The sequence below is a fragment of the Amphiprion ocellaris genome, chromosome 18 (assembly GCF_022539595.1).
Source record: "Amphiprion ocellaris isolate individual 3 ecotype Okinawa chromosome 18, ASM2253959v1, whole genome shotgun sequence".
NCBI classification, from domain to species: Eukaryota; Metazoa; Chordata; class Actinopteri; family Pomacentridae; genus Amphiprion; species Amphiprion ocellaris.
Window position 1 is genome coordinate 24,898,182 of NC_072783.1, and position 26,741 is coordinate 24,924,922.

Genomic DNA, 26,741 nt, shown 5'->3' on the forward strand with positions numbered 1-26,741 from the left:
GGGGAGTATTTTCAACTTTGTGTTTCCGTGATGCTCACTATTAGTAAGACGGAACGTTAGAAGACTGTATATGTTTGTAGCAAGATTGTGGGTCAGAAACAACAAAGGATGTTACTGCTTTGTGGGTCAAGAGTGATGAGGAAAGGGTGGCCAGTCTTCTGTGATACATCACAGAAGGATCTTTAAAACATATCCCAGCCCAGAAATATTTTCTAATAATAATCATAATAATATGTTTTATTTATAAAGCACTTCACATTTCGAGCAATATGAACAATCACACAGTAAAAAGAAGCAGTACAAACACTTAAAATTACAATTTTAACAAGGAGTCCTTAAAGTAAGCTGAAAGCCTCTTTAAAAAGACGCTGTGCAGAAGCAGCGCAAAAGACCCAATCTCTGGTACGGAGTTTGGTTCTGGGAGGGTGGAGGAGGTCTTGCTTTGCAGAGCGTGTGTCCCACGTTGGGGTTTGCTGAGTGAAGAGTTCTTTGAGGTTTGTTGTGCATTTCCACAAATGCATTGATGAGTGATGAGAGCGACCTTATAATTTATTCTGGCAGTGATGGGAAGCCAGTGAAGCGTGCAGAGTACTGGGGTGATATGTTCATGTTATTGTTATCTGACTCTGAGCAGGATCCTAGCAGTGCTGTTCTGAATCAGTTGGAGCTTGTGGAGACTTTTGCCGGGATCCCAATGAGGAGGACATTGCAGTAGTCCAGCCTGGTGGAGATGAAGGTGTGGACGAGCCTCTCAGCGTCGGATACGGTGTGGGATACGGTGAGGCACCCTCTTCGAGTTATTTCAGGGGAAAATGAATCTAAATGTGAAGTCAGGTCATCCCACTTTGTTTCTGTGCTTCACCGATGTTCCGCATAAATATCAGGGTGAGTGCAGTAAACCCAGACCAGTGGTTTTCAAACTGTGTGCCTTGGAATTAGTCTTATTTATGATGATTTACACAGATATAATCATATACAGTGAGATTTGTATATCCTATTTGTTCTTTATTCTTTCAGAATAATTTCATTAAATTGTAATTTGGGTCAGCAACTCTTTAAATAATCAAGGAGAAGAGATACAGTTGCATAAATATATTGTCGTTGTTGGAAATTTCTGTGAAAATGGCCGGTATGAATGTACATTTGATTCTAATTTCCAACAACGACAATGTATCTTCTCCTGGATTATTTAAAGAGTTGCTGACCCATTTTCACTTATTTTCATCTTCATTTATTAGGTATGCTTAAATGTACAGCCATAGAAGGGAAAACATGACAGTGACTATTTAGGAGAGTGAAAACCATGACAATTAACTGCACTGATGATAGCATGTGAAGTCTGAAAAGAAGCTTTGATGAAAACATTCTGCGAGTCCTCCAGGAGCCATTCTGTCAGCCTCAACATTCAGATCACAAGGTGTACCATGAAAACAAAAGCCTGTGAAGATGACACAATATGGCGATTACAACTCAGCACAGGAGGTGAGAATCAGGTGATGATCGCACTTTGGGGAGATCTATGACGCATGTTGGGCAGATTAAAGAATCTTATTTTAAGTTGATGCTTTTTGTGACAACTTCAGTCGACCTCGAGACCTGCTCAGTGTGTTGTAGACTGCTCTTTGTGGTGTACAATAACTCTACTTTCCACAAAAGTACTATGATTATTTGGTGTTAGAGTAATTCAGAGTGTTGAAGTCAGATTATCACATTCTCTATTAACAACAAATAATAATCAGAGCAAATCTACTGTCTAGGTAGCTGGCATATAACACTAAAAATTCTATTTATAGCCTACTGATCATTATGTAACTGCAGCAGTTTACACTAAAATGATACAATATGTTTTCATAAGCTACTTGTGGCATAATTTGGGTTTTATTCTAAACATTAGAAAGATCGTGTTTTATACATAATTATGGGAAGCATAACCCTAACCCTTGAATTTACCTGACATAAAGAAAATATGTGGAAACTAGCCAACTATGATGCCATAGACCAAATCAAGGTCGAAGGCTGGAGAGCGGAAAAGACTTGGGTTTGATTGTGTCCTTGTGCACACGTGGTCAGGATAAAGCGAGCGACTGTGTGGCACCTCGGCTCAGTCCAGTCTGCCACACCGCTCCCTTAATGGCAATTTATTGCTTCCTGAATCCTGAAAATGGGAGGCCGAGCACAACAGAATTCCAACCGCTGTTTTCTACCTCCTTCCCTGTCAAGCGCCCTCAGGCTCCTAAAACAGTCCTTAAATCTCTCCTCCTTTTAGGCTCTCTCAGGCATAGCATTTGTTCTGCACTTTCAGGAATCTGATTGATTAGTACTTGAAGTGACTTATGTCTGAGAAAAAGTTAACCATGGAAGAAACCCTGTAAATGTAGGCTAAACACAGTTCATGCATTAGATAGGAGGATTATGGAGCATGAAACTGCTTTGCTGGGTTAGAAAGCCTGAAAGAATCTGTTTGAAGATAAAAAGAAGAAATAAATACATCCAGAAACAGTGCATTTTCTTGTAGGGAATATTTTAATAACACAGACAAACATAAAAATAATCCACAATACTGACACAATGTATTTTTTTCATTCTTTTCTTTCTATAATTTCTTATTAACATATTTACATTCACATTGATAACATAAATTCACAAAACAAACAGCAACATGGCAGTGTACGCATTTAAGACATATTCAGCACATTATGGTAATTTGGTATGAACCCCTTCTCCTTGCTGATATAGTGCACATTAGATATGGATCACTTTACAGAGCAGAAATTTATACATTAAATGTATATTTTGTGTTTTCTGTTGAGCTAGCCTCGTCCAAGTGGATGTTTTTCCACCAAAACCTTTTTTTCAATCCACCTTTATGTCGCATAAGCCCACTGGACTTTAATTATGAAAGGCTGTTGTCTTTTTGAACATTACTGATTATATACAATTGAATATCTTTTTATATTTCTCATCAATATATGACAACAAAGAGCAGATTTAACAACAACCAGCTTAGTAACTGCTTTGGCAAGACCCCTGCATCTGAACTCACTTTTAAATATTCTTTTTATTTAAATTCACTCCAATTAGTTAGAATTTTGCAGAAACATTTCATGCCACAGAAATTAAACATATTTATCTTTCAAAAATTCTCTGAATACAGCACCTTTAAAGGCCTGTATGTCCTTACAGAAGCGAAATCTCCGAGTGGCTAGAATATGAAAGTGCTCTCAGCACTGGCTCGAGGTGTGAAAGCTGCTCACGTAGCCTCACCTTTGCATTCCTACTGTATGTGCTCACATCATCTGTACATATATTAAATTCTCAGTCGCTCCACTATGCTACATATAGTTGCTTTTTATTTGGTTTTCAGTGCTTGCAGCATCACACTTTTTCCAGATCAATCCCTTTACCTTTATCAGTGCAAATAGTTTTGAACGTTTCCTTAAGTGAGGATTTTATATAATCTCCTTGATAATAGTAACACTGAAGGCTAAACATCAATGTCCCGGCATTGTCTGTGGAAGAAAGGTAGACATTTTGAAATCTTAGACCACAGCATCACCTGCCTTAAGTGTGTCCTCAACAGGACAACAAGCTTTCTAAGGAACTTTTCATGAATTTTCCTGAGTTTTGATGACTCTCAGTTGGCCTGAATTAATGGCTTGACTCAATGTGTCTCCAATGGAAAGCTTTTTGATAATTTTACCAGCTTTGTGGCGCCTCTGTTTGTGAAATCGTCCCCTCATGTCAGGACACCACCGGGTCTTTTCCGGACCAGGCGACTGCGTATTGCACTGAAATGGCGTTGGAAGGATTCCATTTCACTCCTCGGCCCTTCAAGAAGACCACTGGTGATTCAGTGCCAACATGTGCACATCGAGGCTTCTGCCTGAAACGGGGCTGAGTTTGGCCCGACTTTCAGCACAGCTTCCATTCTGGTTGACAGACAAGCTTGCTGCGGAGTTTTTGTCTCAGTCTACGGGCAGTTCACAGGGTATCTGCTGGGCTGCTTTGGCTATCGTGTAGGCCCTCTGGAAGTCCTTATATCGGGGAGCGCAGCCCAGCCAGGCCTCGCCGAAGTGGACTCGGCCGGTGAAGAGGAAGCTGCCGGGTCCCGGTTTGACGCCACACTGGAGCAGAGTCCGGATCTCGCCTCGGCTGCTCAGGCGACTGCTGCCGGTGAACAGGGCGTACTTCTGACGAAACACTCGGGTGGCGCTGACCTTTATCACCGCTGCCCGCAAGTTCTCGTCTTCATCCACTGAGCGGATGTTCCCTCGCACCACTGCGGACAAAACAAACATTCAGGTTAATTTCTATTGTATTCTGCAACACATTCCTTTACTTTAAGTCAAGGCAAAGGAGAAAATTGTGCTGTATTTTTCTCATCTTGCACAGTTCAGTTGTGCTTCTTTGTGCTCTACCCCAAGGAGACCCTGGCCTGCACACTAATCCTTCTAACTTTTGTTGCCAGCTGAACTTTTCCTCAGTGCTGTTACAGCTCAATCAGAGGCCTGCAGATTAGTCCACTGCTTCTTCTCTGGGGGGTTGATGTTAGGATTAGTCCACTACAGTGCCTCCAGTAGGGGGTTTCTGTGAGTGTGTGTTGGGGTTGTGCAGAGATCTGCTGTTTCACCTTTAACCTTTGCACTTTTCAGAGAGGTGGATCTGGAGGCACAGGGATGTCCTGCCTTTAAACCAATTCGACACAACCGATTTTCAAGATCCCGGCAAGAAATCATTGCACTCTACGGCTTCGCTTCAAGGACTTCTTGGCATTTGTTGGACGGGCTTAATCTTGGGTGAATTCGAGGGGGTGGATTTGCTGATTTCTACTCTTGGATTGGTAGTTTTTACACGTCAGATTGGCAACTTTAAACTCACCAAAGTCGCTGGTGCAAACAGCCATCAGGATCTCGGTGTTGTTGCAGGGTCTGCAGGCATCTGGAGAGACGAGAAGGAAGGAAGAAAGAAAGAAAGAAAGGAGAGTCAGTTGGTGACCTCACACAAGACTCTAATCTGCTGGGAGGAAAGAAAAAACACCTATATGCTAATACACTGGAAATCAAAGACCACATTTCCAGATCACATGCACAGGAATGTGAGTTTAGACCTTGTATTCTGTGCAAAAGCAAGCAACAAAGGAGAGACCAACCACTGCGTTCTAACAGACAGCTGCTACTTTTACAGTTGGCGGAGGAGGACCGGAGGAGCTTTAAGGTGTGAGGCTCTCCAATGCCAGACAATTTTAAAGGCCAAATGAAACTCCCCCCCCCTCCTAAAGCCTTCCAGGGTGTCTACAGTCACACCTCATCAAAGCCGAGACGGGGGCTGAGGAGAAGGAGTGGGGGAGGACTTCAAAGATGGTTGAAGAAAAACCACTTCTGAGAAAATACTGTTTCACTTTTCGAGTTTCTGCACATTTTCTGGAAAAAAAATCCAGTGCACCTTACTTTTTGCATGCATAAAAGAAAAAAAGATTAAACCCACAGTAGCATAGTTCTGGCTGTCTGCACTGACTTGAGCTGTGGCTGGAAAAAAAAAAAAGCCTTGGCATTTTTTAAAGTTCTCCTTGTGGTTCTTCGGAGGCCCCCTCTCTTGCCCACCCCACACATTCTCCTCCTTAGTGAAAACCTCTTGATAAATGAGATTCCTTCCTCTCTTAGTCCACAGCAAACCCCCTTCCAAAACCTAATCAGTGTGTGTGTGTGTGTGTGTGTGTGTGTGTGTGTGTGTGTGTGTGTGTGTGTGGGAGAGAGAGAAAGATGTAGGGGAGGAGGGGGGAGTAAACTCCTACAGACAAGTCTCCCCACAGAGAGGCAGCTCAACAAAAGAGGGGAGCATCTCAGCTGGGCAGAGGCCTCCCTGTCGCCTAGGAGACGGCAGTAATCCCAGAATACTCATGCGGCACCCATTCAAAGGGCTCTGGACTCTGGAGAAAGCCCCCACATACTGTGCTTTTGTGCCCCTCCTCCCCTCTCCACAGCTACTCCACAACCAGCCCGCCTCTGGGGGAAAGTTTGGCCACTTCCTCCTCTCTGCACTCTGCATGAGCCGTGGAAAGTCCAGGCAGCCCACAGAGGCCTGTTCTGAATTATGAATCATCGGCAGAGAGGATTTTATGGGGTATTATATCATTAGGGGTGGGTTAAAACCTTGCAAACTTTACAGGAAGGAGGTTGAATTATGGGGTAAAGAGGCGGCTGTGACATAAAAGTTGTGAACTTTCAGCAACTGGTGGGAATTTACCAATAACCCAACATGTCTGACTGACTCACCTTCACTGCTGATTGGGTTGGAGTCCAGAGACAACCGAGCCGTCCAGTCCCCTCTCAGCTCATAGCGGAAGGTTGCAATCCTCCTGCTGATGTCCTGGTGAGGCGTCGCTTGCAGGAACAGGGCCACCCTCTCACCGGGCAGCCGGCTGAAGCAGCGCACCCTCGGCGGGGGAGACGACTCCAGCCGGTCCCCCACCAGCAGCTCCAGGACGCCGTCCCTCTCCAGGTAGAGCTGGGCTCCGTGGAACTGCTCCGAGGGCTTGACGCAGGCCGTGATGAGGCCCGAGCTGCTGCCGCTGGGACCCACGGCCACCGAGGGCAGGCGGGGCGACAGGGTGAGGCGCAGGGCTCCTTTGGGATACAGCCAGTCCAGGGTGCCCTCGGAGCAGTGGAGGGAGATCTGCTCCACGCTGCCCTGCTGCTGGGACAAACCACTGAGGGAGGGAAGGAACAGAGGAAGCAAAGTTAGAGAGAGTTTGGGCCAAATCTGAAACTTTCCTACAACAACTGCACTTCACTCCAGCCGGGTTACATGTGATTTCTGCAACTAAAACCAACATTTTCAGCAGAAACGAGTGGAAACACAAAATGACACCCATGAAATTGTAACTTTTCCCCCCAGATTATCCATACATTTTTTTCCCAAGATTTGTCTTTTTCATAATGTCTTATTGTCATGGCACAACCTTGAGAACACTTTGCATGTCATTGCACATAATATATGACCATGTGACAAATAACTCTTAAATCTTGACAGCTTTAAAAAAAACAGTTTTTGCAGATGAACAAACTCAGAGAAGGCGCCACCTACTGGCAAATCTATGCGCAAAGAGCCCATCATTACATCTTTAGGGCCACATTTTAAGCAAATAGTTAAAAATCAAATATAGTTATAATATTATTTTTAACAATGCATCTAAAATGAAACAAAACAGCCTCCAGCGACTGCATCCACAGTGTGTTTTCTCCATGCAGCTGAATTAATCCTTCAGTCTCCTGTCTGTCTGGACCCTCCATACCTCCTGCAGACAGCCCAGAGGCGCAATCCCAGCAGCGCGGCGCAAACATTTTAATTGCGCCCTAATGGCTAGTCTCAACATGTCGCATTCAAGGACGCATCGCTCTCTGAAGGCAGCCACTCTCTCTTTCTCCACCTGTAGCATCTCTGAGAGGCAAATCTGCATCATCTTCCCACTAAACCAAAACATGACAGACTATAAACTACTTGCCTTCCTCTCCAGCTGCACTGATCTTCGGAATAGTTGGACAGAGACACGTCAAAAATGGCAAAAAGTAAAATCCAAATTGCGTTAATCCAAACTCCAAAGCCAGGCATTTTCGACAGTGGGTGAGAAGTTTAAAAAATATATATGTATATGAGAAAAATGATAATTCCAAAGCTGCGATGTCCTAAACCTTGGTGCGTAAAGTTCCGCTATAAAACTAATATTCTGCTTCTGATCGCCTCCATCACTTTGCCTCCTCTCACTCTGATGTGATCGATCAGAGAATCCAGCTGAAGTCGCTCTCAGAGCTGCTGTGCGTCAAACAGACTCAGAGCTCTTAAGTTATTCCCCCTCAGAAAAACTTCACGGACCAATCAGAGCCCGACTAGTGAAACTTTAAACCACTCACACGGCGGAGGGGGAGGGACGTCTGAGCGCAGGATCATAACTGTATGCAGGGATGGACCATTGTGTTGGACCTGCCTGCAGAGAAAATACAAATTAACCTGCAAGCTGAGGGGGTTTACAGAAAGTGTTGCAGTTTAAAGACCCCCATTCAGACACGTTTAAGACATGAAGGCACTCCTGTGAATAAAAAATGAAGTTTAACATGTTTTTTTCATTTTATTCTACACCAGTTAAATTGCAGAATTGATGAATATGCTCTGCAGAGTTGATTTAAAGTGTATGTGCATGCTTTGAAATCACTTTTGTGCAAACTGCATTGGTTTTCAGATTAGCTGTGACTTCTAAAAACATTCTGAGAAAGTTTCCTGAAAGCTCTAGCAATGTTTTTTTTTAAATTTAGTTCCCAGAATGTTTTTTTCTTAAAGGCAGGATGAAGTTCTCCAAAGTCAATATTTTTCTTGAAACATTTGCCAAATGTTGCATTGAGAACATTCTTTCTTTGTTATGAAATATTATGAGAACGTTTTATGGAAGAACGTTCTATAATGTGTTACCTCGACTACATCCCCTAAACATCATGAGAATATTGCACTAAAAATGTCCTACCTTTCTTAATTTTTATCACATTAGAACATTTTATAAGAAAAATTTAGTCTGTCACATCTTGAAAACATTATTAGAATGTTTGTCTGAGAATCTTTTGTGATCACAATCTGACAGTGTGTGGATGTTAAAAAGTTCTGTCTTTGTTAACTTTTAACCTTACAGGAACATTATATTAAGACTTGAAAACAAAATGCTTAAAAAAACGAGACATATTTGTTCTATCACAAAGAAGCAGGGATATTTATTGTGGTATATTTAGAGTCCTCTCTTCTCTCAGGAATGTATTCTGCCTATTGTTTGACCTTCACAGGACTCAGATATGTGCAGAGTCTGAAGAGGAAAATCCTTCCTCAGCTCACTAATTAACTACAGAGACTTTCAGCTTCTTAATTGCGTCCAGAGGGCCCCTAGTGCATCACAAAGCTGACGAGTTGGGATTTTGGCAAATAGTCCAGTGCTCTGGTTCACTAGTAAGGCTTCTGTTGGAAGTAGTTGGGCAAAAGTGTCACTAGTTGGTAAAAAGACAGTCTTTGAACATTAGATTAAAATGTTTTCTTTAAAACAGTATTTGAACTTTTAGGTAATGTTAGCCAATGTAGTAGAAACATTTCCTGCTTGCTGGTATGGAAAACTGAGTATTTCTTTCATATCTTTGCTATCAGTCATCAGTTAGATCTTTAGTAGCGCTAGTTGGACAGTAGATTGCACTGCTTTGTCATTTTTTTTTGGACAAAGCAAACAAAAACTGTTACTGGTTATGTTTTTTTTTGTTTTTTTTACCAACTAGTACCACTTTTGCTCAACAAGTTCTAACAGAAGCCTTACTAGTGAACCCAAGCACCGCACAAGTTGCTAAAATCCCAGCTTTTTGATGCACCAGTCGCCCTCTGGACGCAATTAACAAGCTGAAAGTCTCACTAGTTAATTAGTGAGCTGAAAAAGCTTGTTAACTAGTCACAGAGGGACTTTCCTCTTCAGACTCTGCACACATCTGAGTCCTGTGAAGGTCAAACAACAGGCAAAATACATTCCTGAGAGAAGAGAGGACTCTAAATATACCACAATAAATATCCCTGCTTCTTTGTGATAGAACAAATATGTCTCGGTTTTTTAGGCATTTTGTTTTCAAGTCATGGTTATGAAACTTAAATAAGCACGGAAAATGTCCCTTCATAGTTCTAATCAATTATGTTTGCCTTACAATGAAGCTTTTCATGGGTTTTAATTCATAGTCTAGTTTACATCTGCCTCTTTCTGCAACATTAAATAGTGGTCTGCCCGTTTCAAGGACGTCTGAAATTGTAGAAAAGTATATTTAGCCTCATGTGGCACGAAACAAAATACAATATGAAATGAAAAGAAACAAGCATAAAGAAGTGGTCACAGTTCACTAATGCTAACCTGATTTTCAGACACGCCATGTATGATGGTGATGACGTTGAAGATTTGGCCTCCTCTGGTTGTTGTGCCCTCTGGCCTTTCCCCCGCCGGGCTTCTCTTTCATGTTGTGGTATTTATAACCAAATCAAATATTCTTTTGTGCTGACGCTGCCATCCATCTCCCTGAGTCACTGACTTTGGGTGTACGTGTGTGCGGGTGTTTCTTGCACGCTTGTGTGTGTGTGTGTGTGTGTGTGTGTGTGTGTGTGTGCGTGATGAATGTCTCGGCCCCTGCGATGAAGTTATGACAAGGCCTCAGACCGACACAAAGGCACATGTGCAGAAATCCAGCTGCTTTATTGTCTGCAGCAGGACGGAGCTTTGTTTTCTGCAGGGCGTTTCAAAGCAGCCGAGTTTAAAGCGCCGAGCGACAGGAGGGTGACTCGGTCAAAGAGAAATGAATATATTGGACTTAGTTATGGACTTCACAAGGATGCCACGGTGTCCACGTGTGCACAGTGCGCTAAGACACGGACAGTCAGATTTACACACTTTGTCAAACAGTAGTAGTAGTGCATGTATTCACGCATGTGTCCGTTAAAACAAAAGCGCACACATGCCACGTGACCCTCGCATGACCTGAAACTGCACTTTTATCCAGCCTGGATCGTATTTGGTGCTTTTATGTGGCATGGTTGTGTGCACATAAGGATCTCATACTTCAAGCATACCGTTTTAATGTGGTTTTGAGTAGTTTTATAACAACATTTTCAAAGTAATGCTTTCAGCGAATTAAAGGGACAGTGTGACATTTTGGGAAATACACTTGGTTGCTTTCTACAGGCTGTCTGTGTCTGAGGGTAAAACAGTTCTGCTATGCAAATAAAAAAACTGAGAACTCTTTTCCAATATCCATACTACTGAATTATATTATGCCAGAAAAAGATTTAGTATGTCCCAAGATGTGTATTCCAGTATGTCAAATGTAGCATGTACTTTGATGTTCTACTACATCCACAAGCCAGCATACTATTCTGGCCATTCTAACCCACAATCCTCTGCACATGTACGTCACATACATTGCAATGTCACACGAGAATACTTTGTGAGGGCAATTGTACTACATACATGAAGTAAAAAGAAAGATTGTGCAATTTCGAATGCAGCTTAGATTTTTACCAGTTTACAAGTACCTTGTTTTTTTAAATAAACGGAGAGCAAAAGAGAAATAAAATTACAAATGGAAGAGAGGACATATGACATGCAGCAAAGTGCCTGGCCTCAAATCAGCCTCTACTACAGTAGCTACTGGGGCGCCCTACCAGACCTTTTAATAACCCTCTGAAGTGAAAATCAAGTTTAGCCTTGAAAACATTTGCATATAGTGTTGTTTTAATATGTTGTAAGGCAGGAGTTCCTGTCAGACAGTCCAGTCTGGCCCACTGGACGACTTTGCAAAGTGTAAAAATGACAGAGCAGACATTAACTGCAAATTTTAAATTTCTAAAACTGTAAATTTTTTTAATATTTTCTCGATCTTGACAAGTTGTTTTAACCTTAAAATAAAATACTACATCGTTCAGCTCAGATACCTGTGACTGAATGTTTTGTGTCTTTGTAGATAAACTGTGATTTGTAAGTTGTATTGTGGAAAAGATGAACTGAGGCATAATGTTGCTGAAATTGCACTTACTTTTCTGAAGAAAATTCAGAATGTTCATAATGTGTTGTAAAAAATATAGTTCATTAAATGTGAACATTTTCAGAATGACCTTTTTTGCACAAAAGGAAAGGAAAACATTTGGAGTTGTGGGTATGTATAGGTCATTTTGCTATGATTTTACTGGTCCGGCCCACTTGAGACCAAACTGGACTAAATTAAAATGACTTTGACACCCCTGTTGTAAGGCATATCATGTGCAAAATAAACAGTCAGCACCATGACTGACAGACTTTATTCATCCCCTTTACAGAAATGCAGGTTCCACCGAGATTTGAACTCGGATTGCTGGATTCAGAGTCCAGAGTGCTAACCATTACACCATGGAACCACTACATGATGCCATCACACCATGGAAGTCCAACATTTCAACTTGCCTTTGTGCAACGCAGACTAGTTTTACAGTGTTTGAGCAGACTTGTAGGTGAGCTGGTGTGCACGAGCTGCTGTGAGTTGGACAGAGTTCTAGATGAAACAATGGTGTTACATTTGGGACATTTTAAGGCAAAAGGGATTCTTTTCTTCAAAATCAGTTTCTAAATATGAACCTTTGATGCACAGAAATACATGTTTATGGCTTCAATCAACAACCAGAGAGGTTTAGGCCCATACCTTGTCTAGGACTAGTTGCCAGGCAACAACTTGAGACTCTGGTGAGGTTCTGACGTTATGCGCTGATACACCAAAACCCATGCACACCAAAACATTCACCTTCTGTTACGAGAATGATTCTGCTTCCTCCATGACATGTTTATAACGGAAGCTCTTCCTCTGTGTGTCCAAGATGTCCTGAACACTCATGTGGCGTTATCATCTACACTGTGTCGACACGTTTGTCTCACAGGAGCTTTGTGTTTTCGAGTACACACAGGAAAGAACCACAAATTACACGTCAGCGCTCAGAGCTGCAATCAAACCGTGTCAGAGCTCCTATTAAAGGTCAGCGTATGGACGTGAACCAACAGACCTGCTCGTTTCCGTTCTGCGTCCAGAACAAAGCCATCCTTGACTGCAATGAAACACTGCCTGTTTGTCCACTTTAACCACTGAACCAGATTCCCGTAGAGCTCCTCTGTGCTATATTCTCACCGGCCCGCCAATGGGAACGTCCTCAAACAGTGCATACGAGAGTTTGCATGCATGTGTTAGTCCTGTGTCTGTTTGCTTGGCGTACAGTGTTGCTCTGTGTGGAGGCATGTCCAAACACAGGGAGGACGCACTGACAGTGTGCTGTTAGTGGTATTTATGGGACCTTGACATTGTTTTCAACTTTCTCTCATGGTTTGTTCTCACTCTTTTCAAAAAGAGAGGGTCTTTCATTGGTGCAAAAGCTTTCTTTTTAAAAAAAAAATTAAATTAGTATTTCTTTTATAGTTTTTTTCAAAACAGAAAACAGTGGTGTCACATGGATACAAATGTACATCTACACTAGCATTCAAAAGTTTGGGGTCACTTAGAAATGTCCTTATTTTTGAAAGAAAAACTTTTTTTTCAATGAAGATAACATTAAATTAATCAGAAATACAGTCTAGACATTGTTAATGTGGTAAATGACTATTCTAGCTGGAAACAGCTGATTTTTAATGGAATATCTACATAGAGGTACAGAGGAACATTTCCAGCAACCATCACTTCTGTGTTCTAATGCTACATTGTTTTAGCTAATGGTGTTGAAAGGATAATTGATGATTAGAAAACCCTTGTGCAGTTATGTTAGCGCATGAATAAAAGTGTGAGCTTTCATGTGTTATGGACTTGGAACGTTCACATCCTGGCTCTCAGATCAGGCTCAATCTGAAGCACCTGTGAGATTGAGCTCAGCTGTGTGCTTTTGCCAACCAGCTGGGCGGAGATATAAGGAGAGATCACCCAACTGCCCAGCTGGTTGTAGGTAGGCGACCTGGAAGGTTCGACACCATCAGTCGGCCTTCTCCTGGAAACCTGAGTGTCTTTGTGTCGTGTCAGTGCACAGAACCCAGCACTTCCTTGCTTTTGTTTTGGGGAATGTTTTTCTTTAAGCAGTTTTAGTTTTGTTTGTTCTACCACCTTTGGTAGATTTAGTGGGGGATAGTGGTATTTAACAATATCATCTTTTAGACCACAGAACCACGTTTTCTGTTTGTGCAGTTTTTGTTAGTTTCACCCATAAACAACCTTGGTTCATTTAGTTCATCTGAGACAAGAGGGGGTGAAACGTAACACATGAAAAATTGTCTGGGTGACCCCAAACATTTTAACAGTAGTGTATATACAAATAAAAATAGTTACCTATGCAAATATACAAGAAAAATGAAACAGTGCAAAGGAAGTGTGACAAGAGAAATACTGTTACATCTAAACAACATTTACCCTCTTGCATAAAAACACAGAAAGCAAGCAAACAAACAACAAAAGAAAACAACCCCATCAGTCAGTGTACATTAAAGTCAGTTATAAATCATCAGCGAATACTGTAATAACTGATCTGCACCGGCACAATATAAGCACCACTCCGGGCCAACAAAGAGGTTTCAGTCCGGAATGGAGGGGATAGTTGTCTTCTTAATGAACTGAAAGAATGAGCCCCAAAACTTAAGGATTTTTTCAGTAGAGCTGCTTAGTGAAAGTCAAATTTTTTCAGGACATCTCTTAGCCAATGAGTGTGGGAGGGAGGCACATGTGACTTCCACTTTGTCACTGTAAGTCATTTGGTCAGAAAAGTGATGAAAGCCAAGGAGAAATTGTCTCAGAAACTTCTGTCCAGTATTTGTGCAAAGATGGGCAAAGGCAGAACATATGTTTAAGGTCTGCAGGGTAATGCTGACACCTATTACATGCTGGGGACACCCCATCATAAAATTCTGACAGATGTGCATTAGTGTAGTAAACACAGCGGTGGATCAGTTTGCATTGAGTTTTTAAAGACATTTCAAACCACAAACCTGTAGCCAAAGCTTTGGACTTTACTGTTCACAAAAGGGAGGTAACACAACCCTCATATGACTGTTGTTGTATCATACAGGCAGTGGATGGTGTCTACAGTTTGCAGGTGTAGCAGCTACTTAAAATATGCAGCTGAAACACCAAAGCAAGACCTGATAGGAGCTGAGAAGTTGAGATGTCCTCGTTCCCAGACTCCTCTGCAGCTTCCCATGGCACCTCGTTGCTAATCTGGTTGATCTGAAATCACTGCTGTTTGTTTTTCTGCGCAGAGTCATCTATCTGCTGGTAATGAGATCTAAGACCTTGTCGGAATACTCTGATAATCGGCTTAGGTTCAAGGGAAGCAGAAAATATGCCCTTCTCGCCGTAGGATTGTGCTGAGTCTTATGTTGTGCCTGGCTTGTTTGAGGTTTTTGGGGAAATGCTTTTAAATTGGCTGAGACGCACTAATGAGAAAATCCCACTTATCATGCAGAATATAAGAAGAAGAGGAGTGCATACTTGAACTATTTTTGTCTGAAAAGCAGCAAAAGCCACAACACGGACAAAAATTATGTGGAGTTGTTGCTGTTACAGCTATAATTATCTACATTATTATTATTATAGGGCTGTAAAGTTCAAAATTCTAGATTTGTTAGTGAGACTTTAGTGGTGTTATTGCAAAACGGCTCCCATGTGATGAGTCAGTGAGAGCAGTGAAGTTGACATTTTCCCACCTCTCCATGCAGGTGAGCAGCTCCCGGTCCGCAGTCAGAGTCGAACAGCAACCAGAGGCTGTGAGAAACGCCGACGCCGGGAGATCGGAAACAAACTTGTGCTGATATTTACCGTCCGAGCCCCCATGAGAGCCGCATGTGAAAACTGACACCTGCTCTCTCATTGCACTTTCTCAGGATCCTGATGGTGTTTGTGTTTGTTTGTATGACAGTAAATTTCTCATTGTGCCTCTCATCTGGGTTGTAGAGTGTGTTTGTGTGAGAGAGAGTGACAGTGTTAGTGTAAAGCCCGGTGGGAACGTGAATACAAGAGGCTCCTACTGCAGATAAACACAGTCAGACAGGGTTGATAGCAAACGCAGCTGGAAACGCACAGAGACGCCCTGAGAATGCTCTCTAATGCTTCCCTAAACATGTAATAGATCACTTAGCTCCACTGTCACAATACTCTTGTGTGCTTTAATCCTCTCCATCAGGATCTCCCATAACTTCTGCATGAATGTCCTGCCCACTTGTTGTTATATCCACATGAAGTATCTCATGATTTATTCAAAAAGACGCAAATCACATTTCCTGTGACCGAGCATCCGCAGTAAACTCTCACCCAACGTAAACTCTTCTATTTTTGGGACTTTTTTTCTCTGGCAATTCACATGCACATGTGGTTTTGCTTTAGCTTATTCTACTTTTATTTTGTATTTCATTTGTCATTGTCATCCATGTTTGTGTCTATTTAAGGCTCTTTTTGTGACAAATTTATTTTAAAGAAGAGGATTTTAAGATGTTTGTTCTTTTCTTTATTGGTCTACTTCTTTCTCTCTGTTTTTCCACTCAGCAGCTCCAGATATAACCTAATTATAGTGTTGGGGGTCAAAGGTCACAGCTGGATGCCCTGGGGACTTTTCATTATCATTAGAAAAATGGAGGGAAGAAGCTGCATGTGTCTAAAATGGACCTTTCTATCTATTGTGTCCACATTCAGGAACTTCTCAAAGGTTTTAGGTCCAATTTATCCAAACAAACAAACAAAAAAAAGAAATTTCAGTATTCTTCTTTTTCATTTTTTTCTGTTCAGACTCTATATTTGTGCACTAACCACAGTGTGCTAAATAGAGATTTGGACATGAAAGAAAACTAAATACTTAATAGCAACTGTGGTAACTAAACTTATTTGCTGAATTTAAGAAAGTCCATTTACGTAGAGACACTTCTGAAGACCTTGTACTTAAATGTTACCTTTCTATGTTACTTAAAATCTTTTGTTAATTCATTTCAAGAGGGAATGTTTCAGTTTTGAAAGCACATTGAACAGCAGCAGATGAGAATTTTCATGCGCTCCAGAACACATGATCAAGTTATTAAATGGGACTGCATTATTTTAAATCAAACAGCTAAACAGTATATATAGTAAATAATTGATGAAGCAATTATTTCCACCTCCACCATGGGAATTACCTATGAATGTACAAGTATTAACAATCCTTTAACCCTCTGAACCCCAGAACCTGCTGGTGGGTTTGAACTTCAAAGAAGCACTTCTTCTACCACTGTTTTCTGCTCTTTAATGGAGTCAGAATCTGGTCTGAGCTAATGCTAAATTTGCAGTATGTCTTGAAGTTGCTGATTAAGACATCAGAGACACTTCTAGTAGTTGACTTCCTCCACAATCTCTAAAAATATCTGCAGACTTTCAGTTTGTGTTTGTTGCCTTTCTTCATGCACCAGACTTCCAGCATATCATTCATTTCTTACAGAATGTAAATGAAAACATTGTAATGGTGGCGGCAGATACCTCACAGCTCCTCTGATTTGTTACCCTGCCAAAGTGTTGCTTTGATGAAATTGATTATCCTTAAATCCTGATAATTATTGTATCTCTGCCTTGACAAAGAGGTTGGATCCAGTCTGTTATCTCAGAGTAAATAGATAATGATAGTGTCATTGATCTGGGACTGACTTTAAACAGGCAGAGTGTCAATACTGCAGCCAACCTTGATGTCCTTCGCGTTGATTCTCACATTCCTCGCTGTTCAAATGCACACAAGGGAATAGTTTCAGCTCAAGGGTAAACAGGCCAGACTCTTTTTAAGTGGTTCTTCACACAACGCTGCCACTGTTAACTCGGAGGATTTTTACTTTTGACAGTCTGCACTTGATTGCAAGCAGCAGGCAAGGATGAAAAAAATAAAAACAGTCGTCGTAGCCACCGCAAAATGCACAGGAAGTTTCCTGGTTCATGAGGTTTGGGGGTAAATTTAGACTACAAAGTGTCTGCAGGCAGCACCGCAGCTTTTGATTGTAGCCAGATTGAGCATTTGTCGTGCTCCTCTACGAATACCACAGCCCCTCTTTAGATCAGGGTAGTATGTGGGGGATCTTGTGATGACTGTCTGACAGTTATTTGCCAAATCAGGTCTGCGAATGGTTTGGTTTGTCTGTTTTTGGAGGGAAAACCCACCTTCGTTACTGCCCTTTAGAACACAGCATCCTCAGCTCCTTTCACTGCACGTTTATGACTCTCATTAGCTGCAATTAACAGAGCATCTCCCAAACCCACTATTTGTAATCCAGATGGGCGTATTGTTATCAGCAGCCCAGCGGTGCTGTAGTGACGCTTCAGGCAGGGTGGGTTTGATAGGCAGCGTTGTTGGAGCCCAGCTGGGGGTCAGACTGGGGTTCGCCGCTGTCTGTCTTGTTTGCGGCTCGCCTACCCCCCACATTTCTTCTAATTGGCTGAATCGGTTTGGAGGGAAGCTTAACAAGAACCAGGATCCCTCCAAAATTCACAATAGGTAGAGTGTTTTGCATATGTCCACAGGAAGACAGATGTTGCTGCTCTCGAGCACATCCACATTTGAATGCCCTTATTTGGATACAATGGACCAATATACAAAGGGCCGATATTTTGACGGTCAAGACAGATGCATAATTTTAAGAGCCAAGAAGAGTCCACGTTCTTAAAGTGGTTGCAAAAGACTTTTCATATTTTTGATGCTGTGGATCCATGAATTGAAAATCTTTTAAGTGTTCTTGTTGTTAAATTGATTTGTTGCGCTGTTAAATTTAGTTTTTTTTAATCTAATATATCCATGCATTCTTCTTTAATTGGTGTTTGATTTTAAGCGTTTGTTATGTTTACCATTGAAAATAAGGGTTTTCCCTCAGTGTCTCCTCTGAAGTTTTAATTAAAATGAATTATTGAAAAACAGCTGTTAAGTATTTAAAAATGACGTCTAAGCATCAGTGGATGAATTTGGCATTGTCAGCATACAACAGCGCAATTTTCTAGCAAGCATGGTCACTCAATAAGCCATTCTGGTCCTGAAAAGTGGTTAATATCAAGCTTTGCAAATGGCAGAATTTCCTAACCTAAAGTTGAGGATATTGCTTAATTCAGTCATCTGAGAAGAATGTGTTTGTCCAAAAAAATATACAATTAAAATAATAATAATGTAATTATTTAGAAAATCTATCAATCTTTTGGAAATTTGAGCAGTACAAGTTAAAAAATAAAGATTTGGATTCATGCAACAAGTTACCACTCATATATATCACTGAAGTACACAAAAATGAAAGTTTCAGCAAGTAATTAGTTAACTTACCATGAACACCGGTAAGATCAGAAACTCTGTCTGAAGTTTTGATTAAACTCTGGTGCAGATGTGCACACAGACAGCTGCAGCCTGCAACCGCAGGCGGGTAGATGTTGCATTTAGACTACTTCTGTAGTCTGCAGGTGTCTGTTTGAACGATTCAGTTTCATACATGATTAGGTTGTGAATACATAATCCTTTATTTTTGGGCTCCACACAGACTCTTGTGGATTTAGGGACATGGTGAAATCTATGTCATATGGACCCTTGCATACTTCGGGTCTGTGGATAGATTCAACAGCTACATTGATTATTTTTCACCATTTTTTCACCCACTTTTGTAATATATAGCTGAGAGTTTTCAAATGAGCTGCCATGTTTATCCAGTTTGAAATCTAGGAGCAAACAGCTGCTGAATGAAGCATTACCCCAATCAGGTGCAGCCAAAGTTTGTAATTTTTAATGGTTTCCTGTTGGAGAGCACCTGTCAATCTTCTAGTGTGAAGCTATGTGGTTGTAGACCCATCAAGCTTCCAATGCTGGGCAGTAGTGCAACAAATAACCCACATCCAAAAATGTCCCTGTGGACCTTTACCATTAGTCTGGGAGAGTCCATGCAGCCTCTTCAACACACATCCCCATGCAGCCCAAAATCTGTACTGACTGCGTTATAATGACAATAGTGCAAATGCTAAGCAGCAGCGTTTATGCATGGAATATGTAGGTCTGACCTACTTCACATGTATGCAGCAAAGTCTTCCAGGTGGTCTCTCACAGACTACAAAAGTAGTACAATTGCACTACATGTCCATTGTTAGACTGTCTGTACCCACGAAGATCAGCTAGGGTCTACATGATGGACATATTTTCATCTCACCAAGTCTGCAAAAGTCTGCTTGGACCCTTCAGGCCAAAATCTGTGTCCATGCAGACTGTCTGCACAGCAGCTAGTTCTCGACAGTGCTTGATAGTGATATGTATGTGCAGAATGCGTTGATACTGACCTACTAGAAAAGTATGGAACAGAGTTCTCACAGTGGACTGCAAGCAGACTAGAAAGCAGTGTACCAGCAAAAGCTATGGTGTTTGCAACAGTCCATGAACGCATCAGCAAAGGAGAAGAGTCAAGGCTTAAAGGCAGCTAAATCCCTCTGTCAATACCTCTGTCTTTGTTTAAATGTGTACAATCCATAGAAAGGCCAAAATATAAAACTTAAAAAGTAAGTAAAGCTTTCTAGACTTTTTGCTAAGCTAAACTAATTTACTGCTAATTTCAATATCACATTAAACAGCAGTGAGAGTAACATTAATCTTCTTGTGTAACTCTCGGCACAAAGGCAAATAAGCATATGGAATAAATATAATATTGTGACTAACTCACTTAGAAAGCTGACAAACCTGCCTGCATTCGTCTTTCATAATCTTTTCTCTCACTTTTAAACAATCAGATGCTCACAGCAGAAGATCAGAAAGTAAGACTTGTAAAAGGCAACAAACTGAAAAACAAAAAGAGTGAATGGTCGGTGTTTTCTGTTGCTGCCTGACTGCACTCGACCACCACCACCTCCTCCTCTTTCTCTGCACTGCATCCTCCTCTGAATTGAGCTTGGTCAGCCTATAGGTCATCCTTGGCTGTGTAGAATATAATTAGACTGACTACACACACACACACACACACACACACACACATGCAGACTTTAAACCTTAAACCCCTCGTCTACAATGGCCGGCTCAGACAATAGACACATGCCAATACTATGACCCCCTCGGCTACCTCTAAATGCACAAAAAACTCCCTGTTCATCCTCAGACCCTCCGCCCTTCTGCATGCTGCTCACTCAGCAGAATAATGAGGCTGATAAGTTTACATTTGTACGTATCACATTTCACATCGTATCAGAGAAATAATAAAGAGCTTAACAGGTGCTGAATCTCAGCTGTTCCTGTGGAGATTTTAAATCTTTTTACTGGTCAGAATTACGCTCGACGTCGCCTCGATGTATTAAGTTTCAAGTGATAAAGTTTATAATGTGTTCTGGTTTTAAAGCTGGATGCTGTGAGGTTTGTAACCAAAGATGCTGCTGAGCTTTAGATTTAATCATGATCTGAAGTCAGTGCTTTCAACCCTTACCAAAACTATTAAAAAAAACTATTGAATCGTGGATTTTAGTGTGATAAAACATCACAGAATTGGAGGTGAGAGTGAGAAAACAGGATGCTAAAAGTAACAGGCTCAAGGCTTCAAATAACAGTAAATCTTCAAGAATAATGGGTGGGATTTAAGCCTTAGCAGTAATTGGAGATTCTTCACATTTCAGCCCCCAGATGACAATTAAAATCTCTGAAAAGCGACTCAGTGTGTCATTAATTGTGCACCAAATCTGCATCCACAGCGTCTCTTTATCTCCCACCATCTTTCATCGACTCCATTCAGACTCTTTGGCGACCTGCAGTTCGTCCCTGAAGCCCCTTTTGATCTCTTTTTTTTTTTTTTTTTAAATGCCATTGCACACGACCTGCCCTTCTTCTTTCTTCTCTCTCTCGGCACCTGCACTCCATCGTCCTCCCACTCATCAGTGAACCTACCTTTTAAAAATGTATACATCAGTTGCAAATGAGGTAGCCTTTGTTAGGGGAAACCCTTGAGGGGACCGCCAAAAAAAGTTTGGTGTCTCGTTGGCTCCAGTGGTCTCCAACCCCCACTTCTGTCTCTCAAACACACCTCTTACTTCAGGGGTATCGTATCTCCGATCCCTCGGGGTGGATGCTCTCATGATAACAGGTGGATTTGAATGTATACAACAGGTGGGATGAAGGCCAGAAGAGAGATGTTTTTTGGTTTTTAACATTGTTTCCTATGAATTTTATTATAAAAAAGTGATGTTGAAGCATGTTTTGTGCAACACATCAGAATCACTTATCAACATCCTTTACATTTTAGTCAAAAGATGGTGTTTTTTTCTGTTTTCAGGATATTAGGAGCTTCAAAATGAATAGCAGAGGCAATAAATATTTATCTCACAGCTCAGTGTGGTTATTTGGCTTTATTTTTCTCATCTGACCCAAGACCAACCAACAGAGGAAGCTGATAGAGGACAGACAAAACAGAGTCTGTCCTCTGACTGAGTGACTTCTCAATAGAGGTGGTTTTCTTTCTGCAGTGAACTGTGCAAAGCAAAGGGGAGCCTCGAAAAGTGGAGAAGGGAACTTGCTGAATAATTAGAGCATGGAGTGTAGCCTTGAATTGCCGGACACATTCATGCATGCACACATATGCATGAGCGCATGCGTGCACTCATACTTTTCCTCTCTACGCCAGACACACACATTAATATACGCATTCATATACAGCCCAGTCCCAGCTCAAAGATTTTGGGCCTGTCTGCACATGTATGCAGGCTAATCAGGGCCTCTTCACAGACAGAAAGCAAAGGGTCACTCAGGGTGAGATGTTTGTGATGGAAATTTGGACGGCAGGCGTAGGAAAACAAAGCTAGAGACAAGACGCCCCAGAGACGACATACTTTACACATGAGATAACACACACATTGAGGAGTTACAAAAAAAGCCTTAAAACAGGATCACAAAGGCCTTTTTCATTCACATTACTGATAAAGAGCTCCATCGGAGACGTTTTCACGAAATTATAGGAGAATAGTTGAGTTTTAAAACGAGTTTGCTTGTTGGTTTAGTTCTGAGAGCTGGTGTAGAAAAGCATTTTATCGTGTTTTTAATGTTTTGAAGCAAAATCTGCATCGACATCTTGGTTTTGATTTGGATTTTACAACAGAATTCGTGGCTTTTTATTCAATATTTTCAAAATGCTGTTGAATGTTACTCTGTTTTCCTGTTTTGCATCAGCTAAAGTCACACAAACTGTTTCACCGGATTGCATAATCTGTGGTTAGGGCCCGACGTTGACCCAGTCATTCCTTCGTCAAGACATATCGCTCGTAGTGGGCCAATACTGCATAGATTGGAGGCATCCAATGGAACCTCCGCGCCTGACTGAGAAATCTCACAAAGATGGGATTTAATGGCCCTCCGATTGAGCGCCTCTGAAAAGCTGACCTCCGACCCCCAGCCTTGACCCCTCGGCAGCTCCTCCCATCCTCCAGGGTCCAGTGCTTGTCATTGGTCATTTGTCAAACTCCTCGCACTGATCTGATTACCGTCCAATTTGGGATCTGCCGACTGCACACTTCTAGGATCAAGACAAGCTGCTTTTCAGCAACTTTACATGACAACAAATAGCCGGATTGTTACGGGAAGAGTAAAGAGATGAGTATTTGTTCCATTCAGGGGGAAGGACGGACAAAATATCAGATCGAAGTCACATTGGTATCTACTGATGGGTACACATTCCTCATCTAATGAAGAACTGAAGCAAAGAGCATTGAAACTGATTAAGAAGGGACTCTCCTGCTTTCACAGGTTGACAAAACAACAAGATGATGATGAAAGAATAAGCAAATGAAGCATCCAAACTAAACATGTCTCACACTGAATCATTCAAATGCAATGATTAACAGGATCCAGACACAGGAAAATATTCTGTGTTCATCACTGAAGTATGCCAGTATTTATATTAGGCCAAACCAGCAAAGTTAATTTTACGCTGAACTTGTTCTGAGTGACTCCCAGTGTTTCCTTTGGCTTTTTATTGTTTGTGCTGCCTTCAAAAAGTGCTAAATTTAAAGAAAAATGATACTGCTGAAAGAATATGCATTACTGTTTGCTGAACAGAAAGAAATGTTAACCTTTGCTTTATTCTAGCATAGAATCTAATTAGAATTTAAAAGGCAAAACCTCACACTCCTTATCTAACAGGTCCTGGTTCTATATGAAAAAGACTGCTGACCATAAGCTGCAAGTATGAGCTTCAGAGGATGATATCACACTGCTTCTGTCCATCCTCATCCACGGTCTATAGATCACACCCAAAACTGGCAAAGAAAGGTTCACTTGCATGCCTTGGTGATACTTGGAGGGATAGCTAGTAAAGTACAATTAACTTGCTGCAAAAGACGTGTTGCTGCTGAGAAAAACACAATCTGCTCTACTTACTTTGCATGAAAGGTTGCAAAAATTAGAAGACACCTGGCCAGTCAAAGAAGTATTCTGATCCATTGCTTAACTAAAAGTAGCAATACAGCAATGTAAAAAAAAATCCAAATAAGTAAAAGTCCTAAATGAAAAATCCTGCATAAGCAAAAGTACCAAAGGACTGTTTGATCCCTCTGACTAATATATTAGTACTCCGCCAAGGAACGTGGTGGAGTTATGTGATGATCGGCATACATTTGTCCTTCTGTGAATCTGTCTGTGCGCAACATTACTCCAAAACGGAATGACGAATTTGGATGAAATTCTCAGGGAAGGTCAGAAATGACACAATGACCAGGTAATTAGATTTTGGCAGTGATGCAGCTTATAGTCTGAACCCACGAATTTGTTAAAGATTTCTGTATCATTGAGAGATAGTGGCACAGCGTAACTATGACAACTAGTGAACACTACGTCAGCTGCCTGCTGATGATCACATGATTGTGATCCTACTACAAATCCATCGCTGCTGATTTATCGGAAGTAAACAGTTGGAAATCATACAAGGAACAGCTGATTAAATTGAGGGGGTGTTTCTGAGTCCCATCATTTCCCATCGCCCGCTACATATTTAGGTCATGCAATTTAGTATCCATACATAACGTACACATGCATAACACACGCCTGTGCTCAGCACAAGGTAATTTTGTTCGTGGTTACATCTATATTAAATGGCCACATTCTGTAGTGCTGTGATTTCTGATCATCAATAACTAATAAAAAAATGCTCCATTTCTACAAAAAAATATGCTGCGTTTCTGACAATGTCCTCTCTGAATGCTTTTCTTGTTATATATAACATCACATTATCAATACTGAAGCATCAGTGTGTCAGCAGCATATTACTGCAAAACTAGTTTGATATTTTGGAACAGCAAATAAATCTGAGGGAACATGAGATTATTACTGACAGAGGAAAGAAGAAAAGCTAAACTCTAATCCACTTTTGTTTTGTTTTGTGTGTTTTGGTTTTTTTCTGCGTTTTCTTCTCGCTCAGATTTTTGGTCAGATACTGAATCATTTGAACATGTATTGAAATGAAAACATGCGAGACGTTTAGAGGTGAAATACACAATTTGGTGGAGCTGTTAACGACTCAGAGATCTGAAAAGTGATCAGGACTGCAAACTATTTTAAAAAGATGTCAGGGGACAAAAAGGTTGGAAACCACTAGTTCAGACTTTAACAATGTGTTGTATTTTAAAACCAAGTTCTGTTATCTGTTGTGTCAGATCTTTGAAAGTTACTAAGTTACTAAGCATTTCAAATAAATGGCGTAGAGTAAAAAATGCAATATTTCACTGGAAATAGTCCAGTGCAAGCACCTCTAAATTACACTTGAGCGCAGGACTTGAGTAAACGCACCGAGCACTGAGGGCCAGCAGCAGTGAAGTCACTTTTGGCGGGACTGACAAGGACAACAAAGTCAAACATACACTAAGCTTCACTCTCCAATCCTCTCATCTGTCAGCTCTATGGTTTGCCAGCGGTCAGTGGTTGGAATTTATGTGACAAAGTTCAAGGAGCCACTTGACAGAAAAAATGTAACTGAATCCATTTTAATTAACAGAGATGGAGCCTTGTTCAATAATTGTAGAAGCTCTGTGTTGGAAGAAAAATCATCATTTGTAAGTGCTTGTCAAAGCAAAATACCTTAACAGTGAAAAATGTGCTAAAAAGGTGTGGCTACTGGTCGCATATACGCTTTAATAATAAAAATAAATGTGCAGTTTTTTTTGCTTGAGCTCTTATCTCTGGCTGCTGTTGAAATCTCCTGTAGAGCTGTCAGTCAGCTCTAACAAACGCCTTCCCCTTATTTGCCCTGAAGGACTGTGTGGGATTATACACACACAAACACACGCACAACCCCCAAAATAAACCTCTGTCTGGCCAGCACACACACACACACACACACACACACACACACACACACACACACACACACACACACACACACACACTGAACTGCACACAATTAGCCCATAGCTCATTATGTCGGCCTTAGCTCCTCTGGCTTGTGGTGGGAGGGTTGGGTGGGGTTTGGTGACCCTGGAGAGCCCGACCTGAGGGGGCATTTGAAGAGATAAGGGGGGCAGTTGGGACAGGGGGGAGGGGGCATCAACTCACAGGGAGGCAAAGTAACATCTTGGTGCCCCTGCTGGTTGCCTTTTCTCCTGTGAAGATCCCCATTGATTTTCTAAGTGAAAAATCCGCTGATTAATCATCACTGGTAAATTGCTGAAGTTTTACCACAACAACTGCTTTTGAGCTGATAATGTGATGAGATACAGCTCAAATAAAGCTCATTATAATTATAAAAAAAACTCAATCTTGTCTTTTTCAACCTGCAGTTAAGAGCGATGAGTAAACAAATATGGTTTTCATGTGGAGGCAGTTGTCAGCTGTAATAATCGTTAACTTTATTTTATATACAGATACGTGATGGAGAAGGAGGAAAGGATGGATTTCCCTCCGCATTCCTCAAGTAGTTTGATTTCCCTCCAAAAACGCTGCCCTATTGTGGCATGTCTCCCACTTATACGAGCGACTCAGCAGCTGCCTCCATCCACAGCCATCACACATCAATCCACGGTGTTGGGGCTGTTTTGGGAAGTGGGGGTGTTTCGGGTGGTTGGTTGTTAACCCCCCACGGTGTAAAAGATTTCTGAAACAACACTGCAAGTTTCACAAAAGAAGTTTTTCATTTCAGTTTGCTTTCGCTCCCTTAGGTACACTGTAGGAATGAAGATTGCATTTTTTTTCTTAACAATTTCCTGTTATTTTAGAGATTT

The 26,741-nt window shown here is 41.3% G+C and overlaps 1 protein-coding gene and 1 non-coding gene across 2 annotated transcripts; both read right to left on the bottom strand.

Moving 5' to 3' along the window:
- Nucleotides 1-2,599: 2,599 nt before the first annotated feature.
- On the bottom strand, nt 2,600-7,824 carry metrn (meteorin, glial cell differentiation regulator). Its single transcript, XM_023291754.3, has 4 exons — nt 7,502-7,824; nt 6,273-6,706; nt 4,879-4,938; nt 2,600-4,279 (listed from the first exon to the last, which is right to left on the bottom strand). Exons 1-4 carry the CDS (start codon nt 7,606-7,608, stop codon nt 3,966-3,968), a joined length of 915 nt encoding a protein of 304 aa, XP_023147522.2. The 5' UTR covers nt 7,609-7,824; the 3' UTR covers nt 2,600-3,965.
- A 4,047-nt stretch (nt 7,825-11,871) lies between these two features.
- On the bottom strand, nt 11,872-11,943 carry trnaq-cug (transfer RNA glutamine (anticodon CUG)). Its single transcript has one exon. It is a non-coding gene; the product is annotated as a tRNA-Gln (tRNA).
- Nucleotides 11,944-26,741: the final 14,798 nt, after the last annotated feature.

Coding starts and splice junctions, on each gene's coding strand:
- metrn (XM_023291754.3), bottom strand. CDS start 7,608: ATGCCTGGCTTTGGAGTTTGGATTAACGCAATTTGGATTTTACTTTTT. Junction 6,707..7,501: donor CAGTGCAGCTGGAGAGGAAG/GCAAGTAGTTTA, acceptor TCCCTCCCTCAG/TGGTTTGTCCCAGCAGCAGG. Junction 4,939..6,272: donor CAACCCAATCAGCAGTGAAG/GTGAGTCAGTCA, acceptor TCGTCTCTCCAG/ATGCCTGCAGACCCTGCAAC.